Below are 27395 nucleotides of genomic sequence, written 5' to 3'. Positions count from 1 at the left end.
TCCGTCCCCGCCCCCTCGCCTAGCACCGCCCGCGCGTAGCGTCTGGCGCCGGCCTGGCCCGCCCGCCCGCCGGGAAACAGCCGCGAGAGCAGGGGCCGCGGCTGCCGTCACCGCATTTTCTCCTCCCGCGCTCCCGCGCCGCCCTCGCCGTCTCGTCCCGGGGCCGCGCGCCCCAGCTGCGGCCAGCGTTCTCTCGGGACCTCTCCGGGCTCTCCTCCTGGCCCCCGTCCCCGAGCCCCCAACCGTCGCGCTCTCCCTCGGCGCGCGGCCCGACCGCCTGCTTCCGGGGCGGGCGGACTGGGCGCCTGGTGCCGGCGGCCGCAGCGACAGCGCCCCCGGGAAGCAGAGGAGGAAGGAGAGAAGTGGAGGTGGCCGCAGGTTGAGTCGCGGCCGGGATGTCCGGGCAGCCGCCGCCGCCGCCGCCGCCGCAGCATCAGCAACAACAGCAGCAGCTGCCGCCGCCACCCCCGGCAGCCGTGGCCCCCGTCTCCGGAGTCGTCGTGCCGGCGCCCGCGGCCGTCAGCGCCGGCTCTTCTCCTGCCAGCTCGGCCGGCGGAAGCGCGGGCGGCGGCGGCGGCTTGGGGGCCGCGGCGGCCGCCCTGCTCCTCCACCCGCCGCCGCTGCCGCCGCCCCCGGCCACCGCGGCCCCGCCGCCGCCGCCGCCGCCGCCCCCGCCCCCCGCCTCGGCGGCAGCCCCTGCCAGCGCGCCCCCGGCTCCCCCAGGCCTCGCCGTGAGCTCTGGCCCGGCCGGAGGTGGCCCGGCCCCAGCCCTGGTTGCCGGCAGCAGCGCCGCGGCCCCCTTCCCGCACGGGGACTCGGCCCTCAACGAGCAGGAGAAAGAGCTGCAGCGGCGGCTGAAGCGCCTCTACCCGGCTGTGAACGAGCAGGAGACGCCGCTGCCTCGGTCCTGGAGCCCGAAGGACAAGTTTAGCTACATCGGCCTCTCTCAGAACAACCTGCGGGTGCACTACAAAGGTACTGGGCGTGTGTCCTGGGGTGGGAGTGGGGGCACTGACCCGACGTGTCCTGCCACCGCTTCCGACTCTAGGCCCGCCCCCGACTCCCTCCTTCGCTGGGCTGGGTGCCCTCCAAGGTGACTCGCCGCTCGTCTGCAGCCCCGAGGGTGGGCGCCGGGGTCACGGTGGAGGGTTCAAGGGTAAGGGGCGAGACTCTTGGGACAGGAGGGTGAGTCTGTACTGGTCCTGGTATAATGGAGCTGCTAATCCTAGGGCCTAGAGTAGAACACCTTGGGGGAATCCAGAATGAAGGGACATAACTCTCTTTCTGATTTCCCTTCGAGATAAATTTTAGGGCTGGGATGGGGGAATCCATGGGCTCGGAGCTGGGTTATATTGTTCTCCGGGTGATGGGTCAGGCGTTCTCTTAGGCTGAGGGAGACAGAGGCTCGACGGAGGTATGATTTCTAATTAAGGGAGAGCAGGGATATGTAGGGGGAGGAGTAATCAGCCGAGGATTTTGTCCAAAATTAGGCCGGAGATTGTCTAAGGGGACAAAAGGACAAGGGGCCCAAGTTTGCCGTTACTATTTTTTTTTTTATGCCTTAGTAAAAGCAACTGGGGGGATCTGAGGGGTGAAACGACAGGAGTGCGCGTGTTTTTAGGATAGGGGAAACCTAGTACCGCTCCTGACTGGAAATGTTCTGTGTTTATGTGTCGTTATTACAGTAGGTCTTATCGAACGGAACGGTTTTTTTTTTTTTTTTTAACATCTTTTAGTATTTTAAGGAGAATTGACTCATATTTTACACCTGTGATTAAAAAAAACTCTTTAGATTTGTACTTCCCCCCACCCCCACCTCCTTTACATTAAAACAAAGCTTAAGCGGAGCAGTTGTACATACATTTATAAGTTGCTGTGGCAATTTTTGAAATGTAGCCCAAATTAATAGCATGCGTCGAGTTTACTTGTCTGGGGGAAAAATATCGATCTGATGGATCAGCCTGTCTGGAAATAAATCCAGTTTTTCAGGCCCCAAACCTGGAGCAGGAGCTTTTACATTCGAAGCAGCCTCATTTTGATTGGCTGCAAAAGGAGGGTCTTAATCAGATCCTAGTGACCCGAATATAGAGGGTAAAAACAGCGTTGTGGTTAAATTCTTAAAGTGTACTGGGCTGAAATTTGAGAAGAACCTTGCTAAATAAGTTGCTGTTTAATCAGAAAGGAGAATGGCAATAGAAATCTGTCTTATGATTTGACTGCAAAGAATCACACACAAAACTAGGCTGTGGTGAATACTCCTTTTTATTCTTGCCATAGATTCAGAGAAGTACTTAAAATTCTAAGTGTTACGTTTCTTAATCTAAAGGACTGAAAACTTGAAAATATCAACTTTTTTCTTTAGTTAGGACACTTCGTTAATACCTGTGTGAAGGCTTGCTTTTTTTTTTTTTTTTAATTTGCGTCAACAGTGCTGTTAGGAAGTGTTTACTTCTGATCTAGCTACCAGAAGGCTTTTGTTGGACTTGTCAGAACTTTATCATTTTAGATATAATGATAAAACCAGAGGCACTATGATATAGAAGAACCCTGTATCATACTGACAGGATAATCCTGAGCTCTCCTGCGTCCTGCAGTCTAGGCATGTCACAACGCAGGGTTAGGTATCTGAGTGGTGAGTGGGTAGAGCTGGATGGTGGCTTAGGAAATTTCCACCTCTGACTTTCATGGTATCTAAGATTTGGGATTACAGTTTATTTAACACTGTAACGTGCCTTGATTAGTTTTACTGACTCCTTTTATACAAGATGGATGATTCAGAGCAGAGAAGAATGCATGCTTACGTGAAATTGGTTGGAGTTTGGAATATTTATGACATTGCTGTCTCAATTATTTTTCCTCTTGGTGTTTTTATTACTTTCTGTTGTGTAATGCCAAGATTCACTTTTTGTACACATCACTCTTTTATAAACGTAAACCATTTTTTTCCGGAAGCACAGATTTTGCTGTTTGTCACCCTTTTTCTTTCCCTCTCTTCTTTCCCCGCTTTGTTTCTCCCCTCCCGCGGGCATTGTTTTTACCCTCCCCTCTTTCTACTGTCTCTTCCTCTTGTCTTGCTATTTTAATGTGTGTGTGTATGTTTTGTTTTTCCTGAGCGTCTTCCTTCTGAGTGGGACACACCAAATGTATTGGGCAACTCTGTCCCTGTTGCAAAGGAAGGGAGCAAAGGGGAAGTGTCATAGGTAATAAAACTTCAAAGTCAAATAATAGAAGAGTGAATTTTTTTTTAACCTAAAAAAAATTTTGGAAACCCTGGTGGCATAGTGGTTAAGTGCTACCGAAGCTAACCAAGAGGTCGGCAGTTGGAATCCACCAGGTGCTCCTTGGAAACTCTGAGGCAGTTCTACTCTGCCTGTAGGGTCGCTATGAGCTAGAATCGACTGGACTGGAGGGCAGTGGGTATCATTGTGTGGCATCTGATTTTACCTAAGCATTTTGAGACACCTTTAACATTAAAAGCTTCTACTATTCAAAGAACATTTTTGCATATTATAGAATGTCAAAAGATTGATCATAGCTGTTTTCCAGAATGATATAAGGACTTTCCTTAGTTTCTCTTTCCCTGAGCGAATTATTTTTAAGATCTTATTCTTCTAAATTGGAGTTATTGTTTTTGGAAGCATTATTGTTGCTTAAGTGATTTGAAGGAATTAATGTTAAACAAAGCCAGACATGCAGACAAAGTGGATTGGATTGCAGAGCAGTAACAGGGCGTGTGTGTCATATGTTAACATATTTAAAAAGGCCTTTTGTTTAGCAGTCACACACCAACTATTAAAACACCTAGGATGGCCCCTCTTATTTTTAAACTTCTTGTCAGCTTTGAATAAGTACAAATGTGACCTGAACGATAACTTTATTCAACCTTAAAACATTGTTATAAATATGCCAATGGGTCTGACTAGCCTAAGCGTTTCAATTACAGATTTTTTTTTATGTTTTTTAAATTATTACTACCATTTGGATACTTTACAAAGTGTTAGTGGATCTGGACAAGATCGAGGAATTCTCAATTTAGATAAGATAAAATGGAAGCACCTGGAAGATTTTCCCAGTCACAAGTAAGCCAGGATTGGAAACTAATTTTCACTGGCTCCAAATTTAGTGCTCTTTCTACTGTGTTGTGTTGCCTATTTCAGCTTGTATGAGGTTTAATTATCTCAAATAGATAAAATCCAGTGGTTACATTTAGAACTTTTTAAAGAGTACTTGATATTAAAACTGCTTTCCCTGGGGAAAAAAGGTAACTGGAACACACTAATGCCATGGAAAAGTCCAGTGCCTTGATTATTCTAAATTAGAACAGCTTAGAAGAAAAGACAAGATAAGTGAGAGTTGTGAATGATAGGAAGTGATGAAATCGTGAAGTATATTTTTTAATTGAAGCACGATTAACAGGATCCAACCAAATAGATTGGATTTTTGGTATGCCTAACTCCCTTCCCCCCAGTATCAATGGTCATTAGTCCTTTAAACCAAAAACCCAGTGCCATCAAGTCAATTCCGACGCATAGCAACCCTATAGGACAGAGTGGAACTGCCCCCTTAGAGTTTCCAAGGAGCGCCTGGCGGATTCGAACTGCTGAGCTTTTGGTTAGCAGCCGTAGCACTTAACCACTGTGCCACCAGAGTTTCCTTCATCAGTCCTTTCACACTTTGTAAATAAAGGATCCCTGGTGGTGCAGTGGTTAAAGCACTTGACTGCTAACCAGAAGGTTGGCAGTTCAAACCCACCAGCCACTCTGCGAGAGAAAGATGTGGCAGCTTGCTTGCATGAGGATTTACAGTCTTGGAAGCCCTGTGGGGGCAGTTCTGCTCTGACCTGTCGGATGACTGTGAGTTGCAACCAACTTGATAGTGGTGGGTTTGGTTTTTGGTGAGCTCCCTTCCCCCCAGTATCAACAGTCATTAGTTCTTTAACACTTCTTAAGTATAATTATTTATCTAACATCTTGCACTTGTTATTTCAACAAATATTTGCTTGTCTTTCAGTGCAGGTACACATTCTGTATTATGAATTATGAAAGTGATATAAAATTTTTCCTTAAGTCAAGGAATCTAAAAACCAAACTGAACTTCTCCCAGTGACCCCTTTGCTGTACTTTTGGGAAATTTAGCTTTAGAAAATGCTAATTGATAACTGCAAGAATCCAGTGAATCTAATAATAATCATACCTACAGAAGAGTAGGCAACAATAATGATAGTTTATTGAGCATTTGCTATCGGACAGATACTTTGCTTGCATGTCTTGCTCAGTATTCATTCATTGCTTCTTTTATTCAGAGCTTTTGGTGAATGTTTACTTTGTGCCAGGGTCTGGCACTGTCTTTGACTTCAGATTGCTCATATGACATGCAACAGTGTAGTAAGGGAAATGTTAAAAAGAGTACTGTGGAAGCTAGGAGGAACATCTAACCCACACTAACACTGGAAAGGGTGAAGTAGGTGGGGTTCGTGGAGGAGTTGAGACTAGTGGTCAGTTTTAAAAGATGAGCAGGATATAGGAGAAAACACGGGCCTGGGCATTGCAAGTGAAGGGAAGAGCAGGAGCAAAAGCATAAAGGAGAAGAGAAATTCTGCATAAATTAGGATCTACAAACAATTTTCGGTTTTTGGCATTTAGAGTATGTGACAAGGAGCAGCTGGGGAAAAGATCAGCGAGAGTCATTATATTTTATTGAGCTTAGATCTTATTCTGTAGGAGATAGGTAATCAAAGGATTTTAAATAGAGAGTGATATGCTCATATTTAAGTTTTTATCGGATTACACAGATAATTTGAAGATAAATTTGATGCAAGTGCAAGACTGGGAATAGCAAACTCATTTAGAAAGCTGTTACAGTAGGTTATGTAAGAAATAAGGGCCTGAACTTGGTCAGTGGTGGGGGAGAGAAGAGCAGACATGTATATTTTAAAGGTAATACTGATTAGATAGGAAGTATAGTGGAGAGAGAAATGAAGAATGACACTTGGCTTTCTAGCTCTTTAGGTTCCTGCAGTGAACCATGAATCAAATAATGATTGCCAGGAAGTCAGTATTAGGATATAATTGGAGATAAAGTATTATGTCCCTGGGTAGCGCAAATGGTTAATTGCTACAGTACCAGCCAGAAGGTTGGTGGCTTGACCTACCCAAAGGCACCTTGGAAGACAGGTCTGGCTATCTGCTTCCGAAAGGTCACAGCCTTGAAAACCATATGGAGCAATTCCACTCTGTACACATAGGGTCACCATGAGATAGAAATGACTTGATGCAACTGACAAGAACAGCAGCCATGTGACCTGACTTCATGGAAACCAGGAGAAGCCAAAGAATTAAGCCCTATGGAAAAAAAAGGAACAGGTTTTCTGGAGTTAAGGTGGCTCTTAAGTGGTCTCAACAGCTAGAGTTCATGACTTTTTACTCTATCCTGCTGTTCAAGTATCCTTTTACCATACTTATTCAATCTGTATGCTGAGCACATTATCCAAGAAGCTGGACTATATGAGGAAGAACACATTATCATAATTAGAGAAAGACTCGTTAACAACTTGCCATATGCAGGTGACACAACCTTGCTTGCTGAAGGTGAAGAGGACATGAAGCATTTACTGATGCAGATCAAAGACTACAGCCTTCAGCATGGACTACACCTCAACGTCAACAAAAATCTTCACAACTGGACCAATAAGCAGCATCATGATAAATGGAGAAAATATTGGAGTTGACAAAGATTTCATTTTACTTGGATCTGCAATCAATGCCCATGGAAGTAGCAGTCAAGAAATCAAATGACATATTGCATTGGCCAAATCTGCTGCAAAATACCCTTTTAAAGTGTTAAAAAGCCAAGATGTCACTTTGAGGACTAAGGAGCACCTGACCTAAGCCATGATGTTTTTAATCGCCTCATATGCCTGCAGAAGACTGAAGAAGAATTGATGTATTTGAATTATGGTGTTGGTGAAGAATAGCGAATATGCCACAGACTGTCAGAAAAATGAACAAATCTGTCTTGGAGGAAGTATAGCCAGAATGCTCCTTAGAAGTAAGGATGGTGAGTCTTCATCTCACAAAATTTGAACATGGTATCAGGAAGGGCCAGTTCCTGGAGAAGGACATCATGCTTGGTAAGATAAAGGGTCAGGAAGACCTTCAAAAGATAGATTGACACTGTGGCTGCAACAATGGGCTCAAGCATAACAATGGTTGTGAGGATGGTGCAGGACCAGGCAGTGTTTTGTTCTCTTGTGCAGAGGACCACTGTGAGTTGGAAGTGACTCGATGGCACCTAACAACAGCACTGTTAAGTGACTCAGCTACATTCTGCTTGGCTGTGGTTGTTTTCTTGGCCTTTCTCTATAGACTGGCTTATCCTTTCTTTCCTATTTCAGATTCCTGAGAGATATCAGACTGGCCTACTAATTGCCATCACCCTTAGAAATTTTTTTTTTTTTTTTAGAAAGGCAAAGGTGTCCATTGTAGCCTTTGGATCAGGTGCTAACCTGTGTTGAACCAGCTGTAGGGGGCAGGGGTAGTTATGAAATATAAAATAGCCTTCTAGAGCAAGAATAGTCTGGGCTCCATTTCTTTTATCAGGGACAGCATGTGAGGTAGTTCCTTGCAGAAAGGTTTGACAGTACCTTAATTGACCTGAAGCCTCGGAGAGAGGCCTAGATCATGGCTGATTTGGGAGTTACCTCTAAGTGATAGTTGAAATTAAGAATGTATGAGAGAGAGTGTATGGAATGAGAAGAACAGAGGGCCAAAGACAGAGCTCTGAGCAATGCCAACATTGAAAGACTGGATGGAGTCCTAGAAGGAATAGTTAAGAGGTGTGCAGACAGTGAAGAGGATTGGTGTCACAGAAGCTGAACAGGGGAGTATCAGAAAATGAGGAAGTACTCTTTAGTGTCAAATGTAACAGATAGGTCTAGTGAAATAGGCACGGGAATTTTTCCACTGGATTTAGATCATTGTGACCTTAGGAGGAACAGTTTGAATTGAGCAAATGGGCAAAAGCCAGATTTCACTGGGTTGAAGAGTACATGAAAGAGACCAGGCAGGGAAGATTTGTGAATATAGATTACTCTTGAGATACATTGATGAAGAAGGAGATTAGGCAGTACCTCAAGGAGGATGAGTCGGAATCGGCTTGACGGCAGTGGTTTAGAGGAGGATGGAGGTTAAGGCAGGATTTTTTGTTGCTGTTTTAATGGCTGATAGTGGAGTTACATCTTACCTGGGGATTCGCTGGAGTGACATAAGTTAAATGAGAGTTTGATGTTAGTCCGAGGTATGATGTCTCAGTAAATGTATGCAAAATTTAATACATGTTTTTAACAAGTAAAATAGATATTAAGAGTGCATGTTTTTATTACCTTAAAGTTAAAAATAAAAGTTCACTATACTTACCACTAACCTAGTACATCTTTGATGATAATTTATATAGCGCAGAGGCATACAGTTTGTGGAAGTGTATATGTTTTTTTGGACTGTGCGCTGAGGGGGGAAGGAGAGGAAGGGGAGAAATGAAAACATAAGCTTGAGAGGCTGATAGACTAGGGTGAGAAGAAAATGGTTTAGGAGCTCAGGATGGTTAGGAGTAGGTTGTATTTCTCTGATGATGGAGGAAGTGAAGACTGGTTTGGCTATAGACCAATTTGTAATAGAGTGGAGGGAGTTGAATATGACCATGTCTGTTGGCTTCCATTTTCTTCAAAAAGTAGGCTAGGTAATTTGCTCACTGAATTTGTGTAGAGGACTTGCAGTGAATGATGAGAATGTGGACTAACCATTGAGGGGAACGGGGAACCAGCTGACTATAAAGATTTCTGAGAAATTTGTTGATAGCATTAGGAGAGCCCAGATGACATCATTAGTTCATAGTGATGTCGAGATTGCTGGACTTTATTCAGTAGAGCTTAACCATCCAGTACAGGAGTAGGAAAGGTGGATTTAAGGCTGTGGTTTTGCCAGTTGGATGTTGTGGAAGGATAAGGATATGAGGGAAGTCAGGGGTATCTGAGAGCCTTTAAGTGATTACTCATGTATCCCATCCTGGATGAAGAAGGAAAGAAACAAAGGATTCAGGGAATTGGAGGTCCCAGTGATGAAGAGGAAGTGTAGAAGAGAAGTCTTCAGAAAGGTGAGAGGTTATATGGGTGTGTCCTAGAGGAAGATAGAGGTGTTCCTGCTATAATGCCGTGAATGTGCTGCTGGAAAAACCCCACACAATTGTGCGCTAAAAGTAACAGGATTTCTGGGAAAAATAGTATTGGAACAGACCACTTAAAACCTAGCGAACTTTGTAACCAGAGCACTTCAAAAACAAATGTCCTAATGAGATACAAGCACAATTAAATTGTTATTGGCATTTGTGCCTAATACCATAACTGCTGATCATTTGCCATCTTAAACCCTGGGGTTTGGCCTTCCTCCTTTGAAATATAAGTGCTTGGAGGCTGTTTAATTAAAAATAAAAACCTGATTTAGGGTTTAGCCTTTTTCACCTATTAAAAAAAAAAAAAAAGAAGAAGAAACAATACTGTTGAAACCAATTGCTATTGAGTTGATTACGACTCGTAGTGAACTCATGTGTTTCAGAGCGGAACTGTGATCTATAGATTTTCACTGGCTATGATCTTTCCGAAGTAGTATTGTCAGGCTTTCTTCTGAGGTGCCTCTGGGTGGATCTTAACAGCCATCTTTAGGTTAGTAACCAAGCGCTTAACCGTTTGCACCACCGAGGGACTCCTGTAGGATTTTCATTAGCTAATTTTTGGATGTAGATCGCCAGGCCTTTCTTCCTAGTCTTATTCTGGAAACTCTGCTGAAACCTGTTCAGCATCATAGCAACCCACAAGCCTTCACTGACAGATGGGAGATGGCTTCCCTTGGGTCTGCTGGCTGAGAATTGAACCCAGGTCTCCTGCATGGAAGGCAAGAATTCTATCACTGAACCACCGCCACCCCTACACACCTATTAGAATGGTTAAAAAAAAAAAAAAACTGACATTGCTAATTGCTGGAGAGGATGCCGAGCAGCAGGAGCTGTTGTTCATTGCTAGCAGGAATTCAAAATCATACAGCCACTTTGGAAGACAGCTTAGCAGTTTCTTACAAAGCTAAACATAGCCTTATCACATGATTCAACAATTGGGCTCCTAGGTGTTTACCCAGCTGATTTGAAAACTTATGTCCACACAGTAACCTGCGTGTGAATGTTTATAGCAGCTTTATTTGTAATTGCAAAAAACTGGCAGCAACCAAGATGTCCTTCACTAGGTGAATGGATAAACTGGTACATCCATAAAGTGGAATGTTATTTAGCAATACAGAGAAATAACCTATCATGCTATGTAAAGACATGTATGAATCTTAAATGCGTATTGCTAAGTGAGAGAAGCCAATCTGTAAACTACAAACTGTATGATTTCAATTACATCACCTTCTGGAAAAGGCAAAACGAGAGAGAGAATAAAAAGATGAGTGGTTGCCAGGGGCTTTGGGAAGGAGGAGTGGATTGAATAGATGAAGCACAAGGGATTCTTTATGGGAGTGAAAGTATTCTGTATGATACTGTAATTGTGAATACTTGACACTGTGCCTTTGTCAAAGCTATTCAGCTTTATAGCACAAAGAGTGAACCTGAATGTATGCACATTTTAAAAATTAAGAGATGGGGAAAATTCCAGGATAGAATGCAGAATGTGACAAAAGAAATCTATTTTAAATGTATGAAATAACCTCATGGAAAGTGATGGGGGAAAATGGTGCTAACCTAAGTAACTTTGGAAATAGTGGAGTCTAAAACTAAAGGTGAAAGAAACTGCACTTTTATCTAAGTGATAAAAGTTGTATCCCATGGGGATATGAGTTAACAATTCTGATACTGCTACACATTTAACAAGTAAATGGATGGTAGGTGTGGGAGCCAGGTTTCTCATTCTAGGAGTGGGATTTAACAGATAAGCAAAGGAAGGAGGCTAGCATGATCCATATGATAATGTGTTAGAGTTGGAGATATCTAGTATGAACTGATGTTTTAACTTAATATAGAAATATAAACAGAACCAATTAGATGGCTGTGCTAACCAGTTGCCATCTAGTCGTCTGTTCCAACTCATGGTAACCCCAGGCGTGTCAGTAGAACTGTACTCCACAGGGTTTTCAATGGCTGATGTTTTGCAATTAGATTTCCAGGCCTCTCTTCCAAGGTACCTTTGGGTGGACATTCATCTCCAACCTTTTCATTAGCAGCTAAGCACGTTAACCGTTTGCATCATTCAAGAACTCCTGTAGAAATATAGATATGTGTATGTATGTGGGTTACTATACACACGTATATTTTCTTGCTCTGTCAATGAGAGGACCTAGAAGCAATGAGTGCATCTAGTACCCAGATCTCGGATTCTAATTATCGTTTAGACAATTAGATAACCCAGTGAAAGGAACGGGGGCATTGTCTTGGTTATCTAATGCTGCTGTAACAGAAATACCACAAGTGGGTGGCTTCAACAAACGGAAGTTTATTCTCTCACGGTCTAGGAGACTAAGAGTCCAAATTCAGGATGTCACCTCCACGGGAAGGGTTTCTCTCTGTCGACTCTGGAAGAAGGTCCTTGTCATCAATCTTCCCCTGCTCTAGGAGCTTCTCAGTTCAGGGACCCGTGGTCCAAAGGACACATGTTCCTGGCTGTACTTTCTTGGTGGTATGAGGTTCCCATGTCTCTGTGCACGCTTCTCTATCTCAAAAGCGATTGGCTTAAGACACAAATCTAATCTTGTAGATTGAATCCTGCCTCATTAACATAACTGCCGCTGATCCCAACTCATTAACATCATAGAGATAGGATTTACAACACATAGAAAAATAACCTCAGATAGCAGAACGGTGGACAGTCACACACTACTGAGAATCACGGCCTACCCAAATTGATACGCATAGTTTTGGGGACACAGATCAATCCATGACAGGCATTAGGTAAACATGTCGAGCCTAGAGCATCTCGTAGTGCAAGAAAGTAAGGAAACCTGCTGCCGTGGAGTTGGTTCAGACTCATAGCAACCCTATCAGACAGAGTAGAGCTGTCCCATACAAAAAGGAAAAAACCCCAGAAAAGCCCACATTGATGGAGGGGTGTCAAAAGGTCACAGCCAACTGAAAAAGTTCCCAATGGCCTACGCTGGAACAGTTGGAACAACAAAATTAAGTAGTGTGAGATTATAACTCAAATTATAAAATACATGAGAGTCCATACTGATACAAACAAAGAGGAAATATCTTTTGATCTGTACTACACTTGTAGTTTTCCCAGGTGGCTTTATATGGTGGCTACAAACACTAGGTACCATTTACGCTATAAGAATGCACTTCTAGAAGTGGGAATCTAAGCTTTTTTCCCTTCCGTTAGGGTCTGTAGTGGTTTAAGTGCTCAGTTGCTAACCAAAAGATCAGCAGTTCCAATCTACTAGCCAATCCTTGGGAACCCAATGGGGCAGTTCTGCTCTGTCCTATAGGGCTGCTATGAGTTGGAACCAGCTCAGTGGCCATGGGTTTCGTTTTTTTTTTTTTTAGGGTCTTTTTATATTGCTGTTTTTTCTTTAATTTATTAATATGTTGGCAAAAACGATGTTTAAGAACCAGATGATTTTCTTACTGTCTTGGCTTCATTCCCATAAGTATCAATTGCATGTTCACTAATTTGAATTCAAGAAATATGTGTTGTACCTGGACAGACTTTATTAGAACTTAATATTTCTGAGATGAAATTCTTCCAGGTGGTATCAGAATTGAGAGTGTGGCTCCAGGAAGGTACCATTGAAGTTAGAGTGGAGGTCAGTGGAAATAAAGATGTCTAGAAATTAAAATGTGAGAACAATGTGATAATCACAAATTAAAGTGTTAAGTGTGTTAGTGTTTTATAGATACGCGTGGCTATGAAGGCACATAAAAAAGAGATTAGACCAACTCCCAGAGGTGAGAGAGAATATTCGAAAAAGTAAAGCTTAAGTGACTATGTATAACAAAATGAAATGTTAAGACGTGGTCCTGTGAGTCAGAGCATTGCACCTAACAACAGTAAAGCTTGAGCTGAGATTTAAAGGATGAGTAGAACCTAACTAGGTTAAGAAGGAAGGGAGCTGTCTGAAATGAGGCTGATAGAGTTGGAGCAGAAAGAATGAGGTGGCAAAAACAGGTAGAGGGCCAGGCCAAGTAAGATTTCGAGGAATTTTACCTTTATTTCTGGGCAAGATGGGAGGGTTTTGAAGGAACATTAGGTTGTATTGAGGAATGGTGGTACAAGGAAGGAAGATTTGTACTTCCAGAAGGTTATTGGCTGCATGTTGGAGAGTGGATGGGGGGCGGGGGCGGGCAGGAGAGAAGAATGAATGTGCCTGGGTCAGTACCTTCAGACAAGAGATCATGGTTACTTGAATTAGGGTGTTGTAGTCAAGATGGAGAAAAGTAAATGGAAGTGGGAGATATTTAGAATTTAAATCAGTAGGATTTGGTGAATGAGTGAGTGGGGGTAGGGAAAAAAGATGTGTCAAGATGATTTCAAAGACTCTGGCTTAGATAACTAGGTGGTTTGGTGACATTCACTGTCACAGCGCACGCTGGATGAGAGCACCTGGTTTGGAGAAAGATGGTAAGCTTTGGCCATGTAGAGTTGAAGCCTGACTTCAGTGTAAACTGATTTGATTACAAGGAATACTCTGGTATCATTTTACGTTTATCCCTACCCCCTCTCTGTTCTATAGGGAAGGAGAAAGAAAACTAATGTTTGATAAGTCCCACATTAGAGATGTCAAATTTCCTAATCTGAAGTTCTGAGGGGAGATCTGTGTTGGAAATACAAATTTTTCAATCATTTGTGTATATATAATAATTGAAACCTAGATGTACACGAGAAGAATGAATTTAGGACCAAGCCTTAAGGAATTCCAACAATTATGGGTTGAATAAAGGACGGATAAACCTGTGATGGAGCCATCAGGAGAATTACTGGTATGTCCAAGAAACTCAAGTGAGAGTGTGCCCAGAAGAGGAAGTGGTTATTAAACAGCGTGCAATGCTTCTGGAAGGTGAGGTGGTAATAGGACTGAAAAATGTTCTGTGGGTTTCTGAAATAGAAGTATGGAGGTCATTTGTCATCTTGGTGAGAGCTGTTTCGGTAGAGTGAAGAGGTTGAAAGCCAGCTTGGAAATGGGTTGAGGAGTTTGTAAGAGCAAATTGTCAAACTGGTAAACCTAGTTGAGAACCTGTCCAAATAAACTGATGGGTGCATTAAATGACATAGAAACTTCGTTCAGAGGATTAGATGCCATTTAATTCCTGGGTAGAAAAAAATTAAAATATTTAATTATGATTTTTCTAAAAGCAGATAACGTAGCTGTTTCATTTTTCAGTTAATCTGTAGTACAGGAAATCTTTATATGCCAAGGGTTTCTCGTAACTTTCAAAGGAACCTCTTTGGATTTGGATTGAATATTCATTTAACGAACATGCATTTACTATCTACTTTATTCAAAACCCTTTCCATTTCACTTAATGGACTTGTTTAAACAGATCGTTTAAAAAGAGCTAACCTAGCTAGCCTTCCAGTTTTGAAGCAATAAATATATTTTCTTCTAGAGCCACATAGAAAACATGTAACATTGAGGCTGTGGTTTTAAAAATTTTTAATCTTTGGTAGTATGAGGTTGTATTTTGGTGACTACAGAATACTCTTGCCATCGAGTCAGTTCCAACTCGTAGTGACCCTATAAGGCAGAATAGAACCGCTCCATAGAGTTTCCGAGGAGTGCCTGGTGGATTCGAACTGCCGACATTTTTGTTAGCAGTCATAACTCTTAACCACTACACCATTAGGGTTTCCCATTACAGAATATAAGGTAATAATAAACTTCCTGGTGTTACATATCACAAACCCATTGCCGTCAAGTTAATTTTGACTCATAGTGACCTTATAGGACATAGTAGAACTACACCGTAGGGTTTCCAAGGCTGTAATCTTCACAGAAGCAGATTGCCACATCTTTCTCCCGCGAAATGGCTGGTGGGTTCAAACCACTGACCTTTTGGTTAGCAGCTGAGTTCTTTACCACTGCACCATGAGGGCTCCTTGCTGTTAGATATAAACCAAAACCAAACCCGTTGAGTCGATTCTGACTCAATAGCAACCCTATAGGACAAAGTAGAACTGATTGCAAGGTTTCCAAGGAGTGCCTGGTGACTTCGAACTGCCGACCCTTTGGTTATCGGCCGTAGCCCTTACCACCAGGGTTTCCGCTGTTAGATATAGGCCCTTCCTTTCTGACGTTACTAGTCTCATCTAAGAAATGGATGGATATTTTTAATTTAATCTTTTTTCCTGTGTCTTTTCATTTTAATTTTAAAATGAAACAGATCTTTTTAATTTGAGCATTTATAGAATTTTTCTACCATGTCTTAGTAAAGTTTGATGAATATAATCGATTCTTGAAAATTTGTGTTTGTGCAGTATAATATAGTTATTTCAGCATCATGGAAAAAATTATGGGATTTTAACTCATATATAGGTTTAATTCATGATACTATTGCTTGTTTCGGGCAACTTATATAACCTCTGTAAGAATTTCTCCATTCTTAAAAATGAGGTTTAGTAATAACCTATTTCACAGATACTGGATGTAAAAAACCTATATATAGCAGCACCGAATGCTTTGGCACATTGTTAGCTCTCAAACATTAGTTTTCTTTCTCTTTTCCTGTAGAAGTAGCAAGAACTGGAGATAAATGTGAAATGATGTCAGAATACTCAGTGTAACTAAATCCTTCTTAGAGTTCAGAGCTCAGACTGAAGTCAGGCTCCTTGAATTTAAATCCCAGCACAAATCCTGACTTGGAATTCCTACACAGCAACATAACCTTGGGCAAGTTTTTACCTTCCTTTAGTTTCCCAATATGTAAAACGGTAATCAATAGTACCACCTCATAGGGTTGTTTTGAAGATTAAGTGACTTATGACAAGTAATATTCTTAGAACGGTGCCTTTCACATAGTACTAAATGCATATTAACTGTTATTACCATTTATTATTAAGTACACTTTGAGGTTTAACTTGTACCTAAAAGTTTTGGCCACTCCCATTTGAAACCAAACAATAGAATCCAGTTTGAATTAGGATTATAGTTAGATTCTGATTAATCAGGGTTTTTTTTTTTTTTCAATTTGTAACTAATTAAAAAAAATTCCCTTTAGTTTTTTGTTTTTTAGTTTATATGACCTTTTCCCAGCCAACTCAAATATCTCAACACACTTATACTGAAAAAGATGTTTTACTGAAACTATAATTTATTAAATGACTGGATATTTATTAAAAAGTGTTTAGTGCTAACCAAAAGGTCGGCAGTTCGAATCCAGCCAGCAGCCTGTCCTTTGAAACCCTATGGGGCAGTTCTGCTCTGTACTGTAGGGTCACTATGAGTTGGAATTAACTCAATGGCAACTGCCAGGCCTGCCAGTGTCATTTTGCAGACTGACTTATCACAGTGTAATGTGGATGAGAATTTAGATATGCCAGAATAGTAATTGTTTGATAATGGCCAACTTCCAGTTACATTTATTTATTTACTTTTTAATGACTTAGTGCTTTTTAAAGTGCACTTGTATTTTTTTCCTTTTGCATAGTTCAGTGTGAGTGTACATATGTTAAAGCAATTTTGGGGTACCTACATATTGGTGCTTCCATTTTTGTCTCCCTAGTCAAGTTTTGGAATCGACTCGATGGCAGTGGGTTTTGGTTTTAGCCAAGTTTATCATTTCCCAGTAGTCTCAGGTTGAGAACCTGTTCCTTCCCATAACACATATACTTAAGACTTCTGTGGACACAAGTTTTCATGGTGGTAGAAAGGGGTGGCTGAGTTTATTCAGTTTCTTTTGAGCCGTGACAGGCTAATTTCGTGTTGCAAGTATAAACTTCACTGTTTAATGATAGAGTACGCATTAGTAATTTGAGCCAGTGAGGGAAGATACGGTCTCATTGGTGTGTGACTCTCATTGGTGTGTGATGGTTATTGTGTCTCTTAAGATACAGTTCTTGACTTAAAAGAAGGTATTTAGTTTTAAGGCCATCATGGTACATTTGAGAAGGGGAATTCTACTACCCATGAAGGTAATTTTATAGTATGACTGAAAGATTAATGGCGTACATATTTTTAAGTTTGTATTGGGTTAAACATACCTAATTAGAACACCTGAATAATGATTTAGAGTATTGTTTCTTATAGTCCTTTCTGGGATTGTAGAGACTTGTCTCATGCTCTTTGAGTACTTCCTGGCATACAACTTCAACTTCTGTTTTTCTCCTTCTGTGTTTTTTTGGGCATATTTTCTCTTTCTCACTTGATTTTTTTCAGATGCTAGGTTTGGAGGTAATTTGTCTTCAGGGAGGGGCTGGGAAGGTGATGGCAAATGAAGGAAACCCTCTAGGATTAGAATTGAGGCAAAGCTAATTTTAAAAGTTTAAAAACCATTGTCTAGCAGATTTCCCAAAATGTCAGCAGTGGCATGATGTTATTTCCTTTCTTAAAAAAAGAAAGACATGAAATACAACTAGGGATTAGATATATTTCTCAATGGGCTATAGTTGTAGTTTTATGGAATCAGCCTTTGTATAGAATTAGTGATGGAAGAACTATATCAAAAATTCAAGAAGAATGAAATCTTAACAGGAAAACTGCTTTGTCAGTTCCATTTAATTGTATACAATTTCATTAAAAATATCCTATATAGTACAGATACTTCTAGCTTAAAGAAGCAGGGCATTTGACAAAACTGTTTAAGAGTTTTAATTATATGCAAGTTTAGTTCTGATAAAATTAAGGTTATTTTCTCATATTCAAATAAATCCTTATTTCTCTTAAAAATATAGTCTACCCTAAAGTAATTTGCATAAAGGGCAGCTAGGTTCAGTGTTCTCAGATTCTGAAGTCTTTAAAGCTAGTGATAATGGGAAGAGTTCTGTGGTTACCTTGGGCTGGTTTGCATATTGGATTAATTGTGATGATAAATATTTTATTCTTTAATTATTTGAACTGATGGGAGCACAAATGTATATGTTGTTCTAAAACCCATATTTGTAATTGAATTATTTATTCAGATTTTCATTTAAAAATCTCATTTGATCTTTTTTTCCTTCCCATTTCATATGCAGGTCATGGCAAAACTCCAAAAGACGCAGCGTCGGTTCGTGCCACACATCCAATACCAGCAGCCTGTGGGATTTATTATTTTGAAGTAAAAATTGTCAGTAAGGGAAGAGATGGGTAAGTAAATTTTGGTGGGAAAAATCACTTGTTATTCTTGGATAATTATTTTTATTTTGATTCATAAGGTTTATGATCTAATTAGAATTTTGGAGTTTTGGAAATTTTGGTAAATGGAAAAGTGGAATCTGAATATTCTAGTATAGCAGATTGGATTTGGTTTTGCTTAAATACTAGTTGAAGCTAAAGCTTGAGTTAGTCATTCGAATGGAGACTTCGGATTAAGCAGTTGCGGGAAGATGACTCATTTTTCATGTCTTGTCTTACACTGTCTTTTCCTGAATTTTGTTGACAAGTTAAATCCTCTCAAAACTAGTTAACCAAAGCCGGTATGTGATTCATAGGTATTTTATAGGGATTAGGGTTTATAATTTCTAGGTTTAGATTGAGAAATGTATGTTTGTATATTCCCAACTGGAAGAGCTCCCCAGGGGTTAGGAGATGATTTAGAATCCTCCAAATGAGAGCTTCATGTTACACCCTGGAACCAACTATTTATTTATGTATTTTATTGTACTTTGGATGATGGTTTACAGAACAAACTAGTTCCTCATTAAACAGTACACATATTGTTTTGTGACATTGGTTGCCAACCCCACAACATGTCAGCACTCTCCACTTCTCAGCCTTGGGCTCCCCATTACCAACTTTCCCTTCCCCTCCTGCCTTCTCATCCTTGCCTCTGGGCTGGTGCGCCCATTTAGTCTTGTTTTGTTTTATGGGCCTGTCTAATCTTTAGCTGAAGAGTAAACCTCAGGAGTGACTTCTTTTTACTGAGCTATGGAAGTGTCTGGAGGCCATACTCTAGAGGTTTCTCCGGTGTCTGTCAGATCAGTAAGTCTGGTCTTTTTCTGTGAGTTAGAATTTTGTTCTGCATTTTTCTCTAGCTCTGTCTGGGACTCTCTATTGTGATCCCTGTCAGAGCAGTTGATGGTGGTAGACAGGCACCGTCTAGTTGTGCTGGATTCAGTCTCCTGGAGGCGGTGGTAGTAGTAGTCCGTTAGTCCTTTGGCCTAATTTTTTCCTATGTCTTTGGTTTCCTTCCTTCTCCCTTGCTCCAGATGGGGTGACATCAGTGGAGCATCTAGATGGCCGCTCACAGGCTTTTAAGACCCCAGATGCTACTTACCAAAGTAGAATGTAGAAAATTCTCTTTACAAACTGTGTATTTCAACTGAGCTAATGTTCCCCGAGACCATGGTCCCCACCCCACAGCCCCTAGCCCACTAATTTGGTCCCTCAGGGAGTTTGGTTGTGTCTACGGAGCTTCCATGACCTTGTGTTGTACAAGTTGTGCTGGCTTCTCCAGTATTTTGTACTCTTACCCTTCGCCAAAGTTACCACTTATCTATTGTCTGTTTCGTGTTTTTTCCTCCCACACCTCTCCTCCCTCCTAACCATCAAAGATTGTTTCTTTTTGTGTGTAAACCTTTTCATGGGTTTTTGTAGTAGTGGTCTCATGTAATATTTGTCCTTTTGTGATTTTCTTATTTCACTGAGCACAGCGCCTTCCATATTCACCCATGTTGTGAGACACCTCGCAGATTCATCATTGTTTTTTATTGGTGTGTAGTATTCCATTGTGTATATGTACCATAGTTTGTTTATCCATTCATCCCTTGGTGGGCATCTAGGTCATGTCCATCTTTTGCTATTGTGAACAATGCTGCAGTGAACATGGGTGTGCATATGTCTATTTGTGTGACAGCTCTTATTTCTCTAGGATATATTCCTAGGTGTGGAATTGCTGGATCATATGGTATTTCTATTTCTGGCTTTCTGAGGACGTGCCATATCATTTTCCAAAATGGTTGTACCGTTTTACATTCCTACCAGAAGTGCATAAGAGTTCCAGTCTCTCCACAGCCTCTTCAACATTTGTTGTTTTCTGGTTTTTTTTTTTTTTTTTGATTTGTGCCAGTAATGTTGGGGTGAGATGGTATCTCATTGTAGTTTTGATTTTCATTTCTCTAATGGCTGGTGACCGTGGGCATTTCCTCATGTATCTTTTCGCTGCTTGAATATCTTCTTTGGTGCAGTATCTGTTCATATCCTTTGCCATTTTTAATTGGATTATTTGTCTTTTTGTTGTAGTTGTTGGAATTTATCCTGTAGATTTTAGAGATGAGACATTTGTCTGATTTGTCATAGCCAGATTTTTTTTTTTCCAGTCTGTAGGCTCTCTTTTTACTCTTTTGGTGAAGTCTTTTAATGAGCATAATTATTTAATTTTGAGAAGATCATAGTTAATTGACTGGACGGCACTGGATTTATAGTTATCTAGCTTACCTTCTGGAACCAGCTTTTAGATCGTTGGTTTTTAACTTGTGGTCAGGGGAATGAGGACATCAGAATCATTTATGGGACTTGTAAAAATGGTGCGGTGGGGCTATCTGACCTTTTAACTTCATGAGGGGGAGAGAGGACCACCATCAGCATCAGCCCAAAGCTGATTCCTATGAAGCGGAAGTCACATACACTTCCTCTCTCCAACCTTTCTACTAATTCATAAACCAGCCATCCCCCCCATGGCACTTTCAGCTTCCTTGTTGGGTTCGATTAATTCACTGGATTGGCCATACAGAAGTCACAGACCATACTCACAGGGTTTATTAGGGAAGTAACAGGTTACAGTTCAGGATCGGGAATGCTCACGATACAGTTCTTCGGTCAGGACAACTTGGCTGTGGCCACAGGCAGGCATCTCTTGGCTCCTCAGGCGTCTTGGGCCAGTCTGGCTTCTTCCCTGCTTGGGCAAGTGTTACAAAGCTCTTTAGCTCCACCAGTAGGTGCCAAGAGGTACCCCACTTGGCCAATAAGCCTTGATCCAAGGGCACTTAGCTCTAGTTCTGTGGGTGGACAAACCTAGCTTTGTTGACAAGTGCCTGGAGGCACCCCACTCTGCCAGCAAGCTTTCTGCTCAAAGGCGCTCAGCTTTCTCACTCTGTGGGCCGAGAAGCCCACCGTGCTGTCTCTTGCTGGTCTCCTGATTTTGCTAATGCTGGTTCTCTGCCACGCTGCTGTTTTTTGCTGTCTCGTGCCATCTCCAATGTTAAAGCTCTGTCTCCTGGGTCTAGGAGGTTATCAGTGCAGGGACTCCGTGTCCAAAGGATGTGCTTTGTTACTAGCTCTTCTTTCTCAGTGATAGTGAAGTTCTCCTCTGCTTTGGGACTGGTTCTCTTTTAAGCCCAGCAGGATGGCAAAATAGACCAATTGCCTTGTTAGGGTTTCATACACCTTGTTTGCATGCTCTCACCCTCCTCCCCCCAGGGTTCCATGTACTTTATTTGCTTTATTAGCATCTGTCTAATCTCCTTAATGGGCCATAAGCACCTTGTGTGCATAGTCCCAAGCACTGTGTGGTAGTCACAAAGACTATGGCTAGAATGGCCATATTAGGTAATTCAGCATACCTCAGGACTGTTAAAAAATACAGTAGCTTGGACCATAGTCCATAGCTTCTGAGTCACAATTTTCAGAAATAAAGCTTAGCCAAAATAGGCTTTTTAAGGAAGCTCCACTGGCAATTTTGCTGCATATCCCTGGGTAAGAACCAGTTACCTAGAATCATTGGACCTCCTATCCTGTGATATTTCCTGATGACTGCATTGTGGTATCAGAGATCTTTAAAGCAACTGTAGGGTCATTTGTTCAACTACCAAGATAAAGCTATTGGGCTGTGTTGATAAGTTGACCTATATCTGAAGTGAATCTTTCAACTCCTCTTTGTTCTTCTCTCATGTTTAATTGACAAAACAAGCGTATTCAGTAGATTATTCCACCTACTTTATTTGCTGAATATTCTCAATGGTAACATTATGGCAAGTAGAAAGTGAAAGCTTGAAATTCAATTATAACTTTTTACGATCTGTCTCAGTTTTCCCAGGGTGATCAAGCCAGAGATAGAGATGGCAAGGATAAAGTGGTTAAGAGAGGCCCCAAGTTGAAATGGGCAGCACAGTTCTAATGATTTCTGACTCTACAGCTGCATACTCAGTAAACCAATTCTTTTTATACTTAAAATTGTATCATCAAACCCATAGTGCTGGTGTTGCTCAGGGTGATTCTCTAGGTTCTTTTACTTGTCACTCTACATATTCTATATTTGTTTGATCTTGACCTTGTATTTTCATGCCTGCAATAACCCTGGTGACTCTCTCATATAAAGCTTTATCTCTGGTTATTCCATTGAGCTGCAGACCAAATGTCTAATGAGATGTTTGCATTTGAATGTCTTGTATATTTCCAATTTAGCTTGTTTAAGACTGATCCTTCTCTCAAAACCAGCTTGGTTAGTGGTTTCACTGTTGCTGTAAACTTGAGAACTTCCTACCTCTAACTTTCCCTGTCCATCGCGACTGCCTTGATCAGGTCCTGGTAATTTAACTCCTTACTTACTGAAGGGGGATGGGTTAATCAGTTTCCCAGTTGCTCCCTGTTTTGCCTTTACTCCGGTGTTGTGAGCTTTCTTTCTAATACAGACCTGAATTTTATTTGTCCCCTTCTTGAGATCATTTGGTACATCTGTTGCTTTGAGGATAAAATCTAAAACTCCCCAGCAAGGTCTTTAACGATGTGACTGACTCCTGCCTAATTCTTCAGTCCCACCTCTTGTTGTTAGAATCCCTCATTCTTTTATTCTTTCTTTTTTTAAAATTAAGGTATATTTTACCAGGGCTTTGAACTGATTTTGCCCAATTCAGTCATGGCTGAGGAATCATCACTGGAACAGACCTGAATTTCTTAGGTTATGGTGAACCGTAAGGATAGCTGGAATGGGAAAAATTACGAGTTGAAGCCCTGCTAGAAACTTAGTCTCCCTCTCAGAGAGTAAGGGCAGCATATGCATTGCAGAGCAGCCAAGTGTCTTGCCCTTGGATTTTGAGCACAGTCCGAAGCAGTGCTGACCAGCGCAAAGATGGTGGCCGGCATGTTGTTTTGAATGTTCCAGTCTTACTCCTTGAACTCCTGAAAGGGCTTACTACACATCTTTGAGTCTCCCGTTCCAGGGCTTGGACTTGAAATTTTTCCTGTTCTGGGTACCCATACTGAATCTGTCAAATTGTAATAAATTGTTCCTGTTTTGCTTCATAGGCCGTGGCTGAACTGGTTTGAACTGATTCAAAACCCTGTATTTTACATTAGTAAAATTTACACTTTTTAATGTATAGTTCTGTGAGTTTTGACATGAGTACAGTCATGTAACCACCACCGTAGTCAGTATATAGAACAGTTCATCTGAGAGTTCCATCACCCCAAAAAATTCCCCTGTACCCTTTTGTAGAAAACCTTACCCTATCTCCAGCCCCTGGTAACTTCCTCCAGCCCCTCTCTCTAGTTTTGCCATCTGCAGAATGTCATATTAATGGAATTATACAGTATGTAGCTTTTTAAGTCTGGCTTCTTTCACTTAGCATAATGCATTTGAAATTTATACAAGTTGTTGGCATATAATGGTAGTTCAGTCCTTTTTATTGATGATTATTGGATGAACCACAATTTGCTTATCTCCTCCAGGGACATCTGGTTTGTTTTCAGTTTTTGATGGTTGTGAATGGAGTCACTATAAATGTTTATGTACATGTTTTTGTGTGACCATTTCATTTGGGTAAATATCTAGGAATGGGTTTGCTGGATTGTATGTTAAATGTACTTTTAAGTCTATAAGAAAATGGCAAATTGTTCTCCAGAATAGCTTTGCTAGTTTAGTTCCCAACAGCAAATTATGAGGGTTCCTTTTACTCTACCTCTTTTGCTAATACTTGATATTGTCGCTTTTTTCCCTTAATTTTAGCCATTCTAATAGGTGTCTAGGAGTCCCTAGATGGTGCACATTGTTAGGAGCTCGGCTGCTAACTGAAAGGTTGGTGGTTTGAATCCACCCAGTAGCTCCTCAGAAGAAAAGCCTAGTGATCCTACTTCTGAGAGATCACACCCTTGAAAACCCGTGGAGTGCAGTTCTACCCTGAAGCACATGGGTCACCATGAGTCTGAACTGACTCAAGGGTAAATGTTTTTTTTTTTTTTTTTTTAGCTGTTATTATGTAATAGATGTCTAGTAGTATCTTGGTTAATTTGCATTTCCCTAATGACTAATGATATTGGAGCCCTGGTGGCACAGTGATTTAAGAGCTATGGCTGCTAACCAAAAGATCGGCAGTTCAAATCCACCAGCTGCTCCTTGGAAACCCTATGGGATAGTTCTACTCTGTCCTTTAGTGTCACTGTGAGTCAGACTCCACCAACGGCACTGAGTTTTTTTTTTTTTTAGCTGTATCTTGTTAATTTTCCCCATGACTAATGACGTTGTAGAATTCCTAATTCCTTCTTGTGGTAAAATGAGTTCCTTTATGTGGCCTTTTGCCTTGATTCTTTGGAACAACAACAGATTTTTCCCCTAAGCCCTGAGGGTTTACCTTTGCCCTAGTTCTTTGACAGACAAATTGAGGAAGGGGGCTCCCAGGTTGTTTTCTACCCTAGAAAGTTTGTTCCAGGGGATTCCTTGGGTTGATTGACATTTCCTGGATAAGCTGTAAGTAACTTGATGGTTTGATACTTTTTGCCTGGCCCTGGGCTGCAGTCTGTACTGTGATTGGTCTGTTTTACATACCTTGCACAGATTGGTCAATTTGCTGTGCAAATAAATAGTGGCCTGAAAAATCCACCCAGTGGGCTTGAGTGATTCGTGATCCACTGAGGATTGGTCAGTAGTGGTCCTACTTGGGGGACCATGTCTTGAAATTGACAAAGAGTTTGCTTATGTAAGCGGCCAACCCACAGAGGTTTTTAGAGACAAGCAGAGAAGAGAGAAGTAGAGAAGGAGGAGACCAGGAATCTTCTAAAAGAGCTGTAATGTGGGTCAAGGGCTGTAACATTGAAGATGGCTAGAGGCCCAGAAGGGGCCCTGCGGCAGAGCTGGCAGTGCCAGCAGAAAATTGCTGCTAGGAAAGCAGCTGAGCAAGATGCTCTACTGGCAGTGAGCTGGGCCAGCTAGCAGTAGAAAGGCTGACGGTGGGGAGACTGAAGGCAGAGAGGCCTGCATGGCCGAGAGGGGGCGTGCAAGGCCGAGAGAACAATCTGCTAGCACAGCCAAGAAGGGCTTGAGAGGACTGTTCTGATTGGAAGTTGCTCTGTACTGAAAAAGGGAGGGATGTGCTCCCTGTCTCCGGGGAGCCTTCCAAAACTCACCTGTGTGCATCCTGATCCTGATCCCACATTGTTCCTGTTACATCAGAGTTGATCTTGATCCCAAGTTGTAGCCTGTTACTTCCCTAATAAACCACAGAGATGTGAGTATGGTCTGTAAGCATATGGCCATTAAAACAAATTATAGAATCCAGCAGAGAAGTAGAGAGTGTCAGGGGGTAGGGGGGGAACGGCTGGGGTCATAATTGGTAAAAAGGTTGGAGAGAGGAGGTATGTCTGACCTCTGCTTTACAGGAATCAGCTTTGTGCTGAGCCTGATTATTATCCCTCAGAAATTTAGGCGATTCCTTGCACCGCACTGCACCGGTGCTTCACCCGTAAGGTACTCTTCGTGGTTCTGTAATCTCACAGGTTGGCTCATGTTTCTAGTTCTGTATGCATGACCTTTTTTTCCTCCTTGTATTCACCTTCTCCTGCCCCTTTTCCCATTTGCCTAGGTGACTGCGTGTTCTCAAGCCCTAGTTTAGTGATCCCTTTTTTTGTAGCACTTTCTCCTCCCCCAAACAGGATTGTTTCTTCTTTAACATTCTGAGCAGATTGTAATTATAATACTTACATTGCTTTAATTGTCTGCTTACTAGTGTGTGACCCTCGAGACTGAAAGGTAGGGACAATTTTATCTTTCTATAGCTCCAAAAAAAAAAAAAATTTTTTTTTCTTCTAGCTCCAGTACTTAAATTGTAGCTAGCATTCAGATGAATGAATAAATGAATGCATACGAAACATTCCTTACCTTCTGTATATTCTGAGGGAAACCTGTTGTATTTCTTTGGTCAGATTTTATTCACTTCTCTGGTAAAACTCATTGAGAAGTTTCTAGGCCCAACCCAGTGCTTTTGAAGAGAAGAATAATTTCTTCATAAGAAAAAGGAAGTCATATGCTAAATTTTGGCAGAGTAATGTTTTTTCTGGAGATGTATTGAGCTATTTCAAACAATATAGAATTTTCTCACTAAAATCCCAACATCTTTGTAGAGAATAGACGAGGAAGAGCAGCTATTAGTTACCTTTTGCTTGCAGCGATGTGTTCACCTGAGAGTTTATTATAAAACCCAAAATTGAACCCATTGCTGTTGAGTCGATTCCGACTCATAATGACCCTATAGGGCAGAGTAGAGCTGCCCCATAGGGTTTCCAAGGCTGTAATCTTTACAGGAGCAGACTGCCACATTTGGGAGTGGCTGGAGGGTTTGAACTGCAGACCATTTGGTTAGCAGCTGAGCGCTTAACTACTGTGCCAGCAGGGCTCCTTAGAGTTTATCATATGTAATTAAAATTAAGAGGCAATACCAATACCCAACTCTTTCCAATTCATGAGAAAACTTGTTTCCAATGAAAATTACTTTTAAGCAGTGTTTTTAACTAAGATTCAGGCAGGTAGTAGGTAAATATTTGGATCTGAGATCTTAGTTTTTTTAGAAAAATTTTCATTGGAAACAAGTTTTCTCATGAATTGGAAAGAGTTGGGTATTGGTATTGCCTCTTTCAGAAGAGTGAAGGAAAAGAAACAGGTGTTTAATGTGTTATGTGTTTTCTTTAAAAAACTTATTTATTTGTGATATGCATTATCTGTAGGTCTGCCTTGGAAGATTTAAGACTATGAGTGTGATGATTGTTTATTGTATTTCTTTATTGCATAAGAAATTAAGGCTTGAAGGAAGTTCCTTTTATTGAGTGAAAGACTGTATTTCATTTTCTGCCTTGGATTTACATTTAAATAGAGTTTTGCATATGTCCCACAAAATAAGCTTAATTTATGAGGATAAAATAGCCTGTCTAAATTTTGTGATTAATTTAAAATAAATTTCTAATGTATTGCAGAACAAAAAATTAGATCACCTTATCTCATGGCCCTTGTGAGACATATTTAAAGAG

The 27395-nt window shown here is 41.3% G+C and overlaps 1 protein-coding gene across 1 annotated transcript in view; it reads left to right on the top strand.

The window, feature by feature from the left end:
• Positions 1-352: 352 nt before the first annotated feature.
• Positions 353-27395, top strand: part of RANBP9 (RAN binding protein 9) — a 127806-nt gene continuing 100763 nt past the window's right edge. The window contains exons 1-2 of the mRNA XM_003416486.3: positions 353-975; positions 18203-18314. Of these exons, the coding sequence (XP_003416534.3) occupies positions 396-975; positions 18203-18314 (692 nt within the window). The 5' untranslated portion in view covers positions 353-395. The remainder of the gene's footprint in view (positions 976-18202; positions 18315-27395) is intronic.

Source organism: Loxodonta africana, chromosome 1 (assembly GCF_030014295.1).
Source record: "Loxodonta africana isolate mLoxAfr1 chromosome 1, mLoxAfr1.hap2, whole genome shotgun sequence".
Classification (NCBI taxonomy): domain Eukaryota; kingdom Metazoa; phylum Chordata; class Mammalia; order Proboscidea; family Elephantidae; genus Loxodonta; species Loxodonta africana.
This window is presented reverse-complemented; position numbering and strand designations above follow the sequence as displayed.